Source organism: Nanorana parkeri, unplaced genomic scaffold (genome assembly GCF_000935625.1).
Source record: "Nanorana parkeri isolate BGI_ZX_2015 unplaced genomic scaffold, ASM93562v1 scaffold412, whole genome shotgun sequence".
Taxonomy (NCBI): Eukaryota; Metazoa; Chordata; class Amphibia; order Anura; family Dicroglossidae; genus Nanorana; species Nanorana parkeri.
In genome coordinates this window covers 1,105,682-1,112,718 of record NW_017306680.1, presented here as the reverse complement: position 1 = coordinate 1,112,718, position 7,037 = coordinate 1,105,682, and the positions used below count along the sequence as shown (strand labels likewise).

At 40.9% G+C, this 7,037-nt stretch overlaps 1 protein-coding gene across 1 annotated transcript in view; it reads left to right on the top strand.

Annotated features, from left to right (window-relative positions):
• The window catches only part of LOC108789620 (la-related protein 6-like), a 20,406-nt gene extending 14,889 nt beyond the window's left edge, over positions 1-5,517 (top strand). The window contains exons 4-5 of the mRNA XM_018559681.1: positions 1,594-1,804; positions 4,450-5,517. Coding sequence (XP_018415183.1) covers positions 1,594-1,804; positions 4,450-5,517 — 1,279 coding nt within the window. The remainder of the gene's footprint in view (positions 1-1,593; positions 1,805-4,449) is intronic.
• Positions 5,518-7,037: the final 1,520 nt, after the last annotated feature.

Genomic DNA, 7,037 nt, shown 5'->3' with positions numbered 1-7,037 from the left:
GAGGAGATGGACGAACCTATGTTCGCCGATCCCCTCCCCGTACTATGTGACCAGGAGCGACACGTTTTGCATCACTTCCAGTCCCATAGATGTCAGTGCTGGGCTCCTGGAGCCCAGTTATGAGCTATTGAAGTGCAGAGTCTAAAGGTGATGCTAGGGGTCTTTTGGACCCCCAGCATTACCTTTAAAGAGTACCTGTCACCTCTAATCTGCTATCGCATGGGAAGCTTGTAAGCCCCCCTATGTGATAGCAATGAAAGTTAAAAAAAAATGTAAATTTAATAATAAATGTAAAAATAAATTTTTTTTAAAGGCCCCTGCGAGCACGTGTGCATTCACGTAAACATGCGTCGCGTGCGCCTAAGTAGGAAAATGACGATCGCGCTACACATGTTCGGTATTGCCACGCATGCCGGAGTGAGAGCAATAATTCTAGGGCCAGTATTTTTGGGTATCTCTAAACTGATGACCTGTGGGGGCTTTTAAAGCTTCCTCTATGGACTTTTTGGGATACTGAATTTTGTCGCAGCTTCAAAGACGCACACAATTTTTTACCTGGGCATGTTGGGTATCTATTTACTTGTTGTAACCTCATCTTTTATATTTTATTCAACAAATGGGTATGTTGTTGTTGTGTTTTGGGGCATTAAAGTGCTTTTTTCACAAAAGTTTGTGGTTTGATAAGGAATTGCGCAATAATATCGTGCAACATAAAAATTTGCAACTGCCACCATTTATATATAACATGGGTGCAAAAAAGAAAAAAAGGTCTCGGTCATGAACGGGTTAAAGAGTTATCTACTACAACCCCAAAAACTAAATATATGTAATTTTATAATTTTTTTAATGTAATTTATAGGGATGTCCCGATAACACTTTTTCAAGACCTTGCCCTCATCTACTTGCAATTACCGTTACTTTTTCTTAAAGGGACATGTGACTTTTTTTTCTAAAACAATACAGACAAATGATTTTAGGACAGTTTCTCACCAGAGCTCAATACAGATCTCACCAGGCTGCGTCCAGAATTTGGACACAGCCTGGTGACACCTGGATGCAGCCTGGTGCCATCTGGACTCAAGATGTCACCAGGCTGCCAATAAGTCTCTCCAAGGCTGTGTAAAGAGGTCACCAGGGTTGCCTACTGGGTCTCTCCAGCGCTGCTGACAGGTGCTGTGCTATGCCCGCTCTACGGGCGCGTTGTAAGCCGAACGGAGCGGGTGCTGGTCACCTGCATGCTCTGAGGCTGTTTTCGTGGTGTGGGGCTGCCTCGAGCAGTGACTGCACCAGGAATCAGGAGGAGGAGATGTGGGACTTGGCAGGCAGTGTTAAAAACATCTACTGCTAGGTCCCCAGAAGGTTGCTTCAGGACCCCACAAGCGCGGGCTCTGAGGCAGCCAATCCGAACAGCCAGTCTGTTTTAGACCCCTGATATTTCCCCAGAGCACCTGACCGTAAAGTGAAAAAAAATGTGTTATTAATTTAAAAATTGAAAAGTTTAGAAAAATGTGTGGTTTCGGCCTGACCTCTTTCTTTCTTTTTTATAAATTTTATTTCGGTGCACCTCTAGTGAATTTTTTTTTTTTTTTATAGAAGTTTCTATGATATGTCTGAAACATTTGATGAGGACTCCTGTGAAGGCGATTGTGGGATCCCTGATGTGAAGCTTATTGAAAAGATTGTAAGCCAAGTAGAGTTTTACCTGTCTGATGAGAATTTATCTCGCGATGCATTTCTGCTCAAACATGTACAGAAAAACAAGTTGGGTTTTGTCAGCATTAAACTGCTCACATCCTTCAAAAAGGTGAGGTTTTTTCGTTTTATCCATTTTGATGTTTTGCTAAGCATTGGCAAGTAGGAAGTGGTAAATAAGTAGACAGTTTAACTAAAATAAATAATCCTAGTGATCCTGCCATAAAGGTCCTTGTTCAGACACTTCCTGTTTTTAGGGTGACAACTCCTAGTTGTACTGTCCAGACTTTTGATAAGACCGTTTACCACATCAATACACACCTCAGCCATGGCCGTTACCATTCCAAAGGGTCCTGAGCAGTGATGTGCACCTGATGTTAGAATGTGCATCTAGACAAGAAGTCGGTGAACAAAGACTGAGGGATTGAGCAGCATTGAGATACAAAAAAAAAGGTAAAAACTGTATATTGTGAAACACAATTGTTTTTAATACACTATGCTTTAGCAACTTAATGCCATCCAGGTAGGGTTTACAACTACTTTGAGTGGACATTGTGTAAACCAGTCAGTAACATCAATTTACAACACAATTTTTCTGGTGTAGAGGGATTGGCTCTACCCACCTACTGACTGTCTGTTGCAGTTTGTCTTTTGAGAGAATGAGCTGTGACCTTCTTGGTCTGCTAATCATATGATGGGTGAGTTTCACAAATTCCCCAGCCAAGCTGTAAATGGATCTCTTGTTGGTGATTTCAGCTGTCTTGTTCCTAGCTATGCATCTGTAAAGTTAACTCACTTTTGAAAGCCCAATGATGCACTTGTAATGATGATAATTACAACCCCCTGGTGAACGGGGTATGGGGACATATTGTCCAATCCGTTGGGGTTTGTTATTGTAAAAATTAACAATCCATAGCTTGGATATAAAGATTTTCTTTAGAACGTTGCAGAGGTAAAGTACTTCCTTATACAATTGACTTAAAATTAAGGTTTGATGAGCCACAATACAAAATATTGTGCAGGTAAACACTGCTATTCTAGCTACTAGCCCTTTTAGAAACAAGAAATGGGAAAAACATTTTTTTCTCATCAATCCCCCTTAATTTAAACAGGGTATGTAATGTTGAGCTGAAAATACACAGAGGTATATTGTAACTATCAGCCCACAACAGAAGCAGCTGCCCAGAGAAGGAAGACTGGCTAGATAAAGGGAACAGTATAATATTTCACTAGCTCCTAAATGAAAATCATTAAAAATGCGCAAAAAAAGACTGCTTTCCTGCCACCTAAATATGAATAACGGGAGTATGTAATTGTTGGTGGTCATTCAAGTAGATCTAAACAAAAATTGGTAATCTTATATAACATGTTAATCTGAAAATCTGTATTCAATCTTTTTAAAATCTGCTGCTATCCATAAAACACCTAGTGATCCTGCCATGAAGGATATTGTTCAGGTAATTCCTGTTATGGAGTAACAGCAGTCTCCCAATTGCCAACACTCATAGCACAGGCGTTGTCTACTGTTTTCATTTTCGGTAAGCCTGAGCATTCATGTGTAGCTGATCCGTGAAGAAAAGAAGCAGCTAAAACATGCTTGGGGCAGTGGCATAGCCAAAGCAGCCCACGCAGCAGTTATGGGGCCTGTGGGGGGAAGATGGCGGTGAGTGGTGGCCCCATTAGGGTGGCTGTTCAAGCAAAATGAACATATAAAATCTGTTTGCATATGAAAATACAAATCCAATACTGTATTAAGAGCTGGAGAGGTTGGTGTTTACCCTGACCCTGTACCCCTGTGATATTTCCAATTTAGGAAGATTGGAATGATGCACACTATCCACTAGGCAGATTTCATCCCCCCCCCCTTCTACCCCCACCCCCCAATAAAAAAAAAAAAAATTCGGCCAGTTATTCAGTATAGTAAATTTGTAAAAGAACTCGCAAGTCAAAAAAAATTAACCCTCACAAGAGTGAAGTGTTTGTTTTGGTCTCTGTGCAAAAATTAAGATATTGTCACTCGATTCTCTGTCCCACCTGGCTGCTAGACTGGTCCCCACAACCTCCTTCAGCCCAGGCTCTGGCACTCTTAATCGGTGCCATCATCAGGCCCATACACATACTCGCATTGTATGTGAGGATGCCAAAGGGACATTCCACAGCCAGAGGTGAGCGTTGCTTCCGTAGGACCAAGGATTGGGTGAGTATATCTTTATTTTAGACCCTAGACCAAAATGAGTACTTGACACTTGCAGTGCAGGGGTAGCCTCACTGCAAAGGTTCATTTTATAAATGATCAGAATTCTTCTTTAAGCTGTCTTGCTGGTGTAGATTTATTGCCCTCAAAGCTTCTGGCCAGCACTGAAGTTAACCCTGTATAGCTAACAGTCTTTTCGGGGTATACAAATCTGAGGGTTTCCTCGGCTAAAGGACAGCTGCGTTTTGTAATTCTTACAAAAAAAGCGTTTTTAAAAGTTTGGATTGGGTGCTAGAGTAATTGTGTGCAAAGGCATTTAACAATTTTGTAATTGTTTACAATATTGGAATGGTTGTTATGTGTGTTTTGTTTTTTTTGTTTTTTTTTTAATAGTTTCACGTTAAAAAAATAAAATAAAAATAACCTGGAGGGAGAGTTAAGTTTTTAACATGAGACATACAATATTGTACTAATATTCTTGTGAAATAAAGAACAATGGTGTTGTATTTTACTGACATATGTTTACTTTTTAATTTATGCTTTTTTTTTTTTCCATTTTTCAGATTAAGTCTTTTACAAGAGACTGGCGACAAACCTTGTACGCACTCAGATTTTCAGACATCCTAGAGGTTAATGAAGAGGAAACCAAAGTGAGGCGTAAAACCCCTGTTCCAAATTCTTTGCTTGGCCTCCCTCCCACTAAACTACTGTTGGCCTGGAATCTAGATTCTACAGATAAGACCAGTCCTGTAAAACCCCAGAAGAACTTTCTGGAAATGGTCACTTCTCTGTTTGCTTCATTTGGAATTCTCACTTCTGTACGTATCTTAAAACCTGGAAAAGAAGTGCCAAGTGATGTCAAGAAATATTTGGCTAGATATCCCGAGCTAGCTACAAAAAATTGTGCACTTGTAGAATATGAGAACCTGGAAGGAGCTCGAAAGGCACTAGAGGCATTTAGCATCAGGCAAAGTGCCACCAATGGTGACGGTGCAATCAGAGTTGTACCGGTAAGTGGAAGAGGTACACGCAAGAAAAGTGGCATGGAGTCTGACGAAGCCGAAAACTGTGACTTGCCAGATAAGAAGTTGCCAAAGCAGCATGGTAGACTTCCAATAAAACTGCAATACACAGTGGAGGATGCTTCTTGTTGCAGCTCATCAGAATCTGACAGTGCTCCAGCTTCTCCAGTTTTAGCGCCTCGTTTTCCTTGTGCTATGAATTTTGCAAGCCCAGATCTTTCATTTAAGCCAAGTTTTTTCAGCAGCCCTCGCTCTAGCCCATTACTGGCACGCAAGTGCTTCTCTCAACCTCATCACAACCTTTCTCCTTTGGCTACAGATCATGGGAATAGAGTATGTTCTAGCTCTGGGACAAGTCCAGAAATGTTTCAGCGGAATCCAGAGCATTCTTACGACAGCGGGATTTGTTCTTGGGTGCAAAGACGGAAAGCTGCTGCTCACAATCAATACATGGAGAATAAGTCTGTGCCTTGTAGCCCTCTGGTGCTCAAGAAGGCTCCGGGCTCACTTGGGCTTCCCAGTGGGATACTTCGACTTCCACATGGGCCAGATGGAAGTAGAGGCTTTCACAATAGCATTGGCAGAGGGAAACTCGTCCTAAGGCACTAAGTTAAATGTTCTTCTAAATGTCCTGTTGCTTTGTTTACGGGTGGTTGCTTGTTTTGTGTTTTTGTTTTTTTTCTTATTTCTTTCTTTGGACTTGGGTGATTAAAGATCAAGGTCAATGGGATGCACTTTGTATGCTTTAAATCCTCTGTTTGATAGTTTCAATGTTATCTTTTCATGTGAACTCTTACAGAGGCACACATAAAATACATGTAAAGATGAGCCAAAATTGAAAGCCAAAATTTTAAAATAAAACATCCTTGGTATCTAGATGGTTACAGCAGGCAAAGGTTTGAAAATGTACTTGTAAATTATTGTGCTATTTGGAGTCTCATAGAAATAACTGAACTTCAGATTTGTGAGGGGTTTGAAATTGTGTAAAAAAAAATTAATCTATAATGTATAATCCAGCAGTGCGTAAATACAAAATTTTCCAGGCAGTTATTTTATTCAATTGGCAAAGGTTTCCTTTTATGTTAGAGTTATGCATACACAATAAAATATGTAACTTTGCAAGTGTGTGGGGTGTTTTTGGCTTTTATTTAATTTTATCTTTTTTTTTTTGGTCATGGCTTGGAGCAGGCAACTTGAATGTTTCAGAGAATATTGAACTCCTGGTAATGGTAGGAGTATTTGGCCTATTAAAGTTTGGTTTGGAAAATTTATCTGGTGTATATAGAGACTTCTACAATAGGTGATCCTACTTTGAATGCAGCATTCAACATTACAGTAGGAGGTTTGCAAGCTTTGAACTACCTTTTTCATAGTTTGGCACATATTGTTTTAAATATATTTGACTGTCCTGTAATTAGGGATGCACCAACATTTCAGCCAATGAAACAAATCGTTGAAAATTGTACTTTGGGCCGAATGCCGACAGTACCATCTTTCGGGCAAAATTGAGGTGCATCTCTAGTTTCTCTCCTGTGCGCTGTTCTGTGTCCCTTCTGGCGCAGCGTCTAGTGGAGGAAAGAAACTGTCAGGCGGTTGAGAGGGGTGGGGAGTGGCGCCCTGCTCGGCCTCCTGTGACAGATCAGGATGGAGAGCGGTGTGGGAGGAGACAGCTGTAAGCACTTGCAAGAGGCCAAGCCAGCGGTGTGGGGGAGGAGTATGCTGTCAAATGAGACTGAGCTCTACTCCCCACACTGCTGGCTCAGCCTCCTGTGACAGTGAGTCAGGATAGAGAGCAGTTACAAGCAGTAAGTGATCAGCTGATCGCTGACTGTTTGTAAATAATTGAGGGCATGGTACGTTTACTCTGTCCCCAATTATGAATGGAACAGTAAGTGCTCTACATCACTTCTGTTCATTCATGATCGTAAACATACTCTGTCCACAATCTCCAAGTTATGAATGGACAGGAACACTTACTATAGAGGCTTCCTGTTCATAACAGGGGCTACAGAAAGATTGAGAGACTCTATCCTCATATTATAATAATTAATTTTATTTTTTTTCAAAAGGGAAATATCAGGGGTCCAAAACAGACCCCTGATATTTCCTAGAGCCCCCAACAGTAAAGT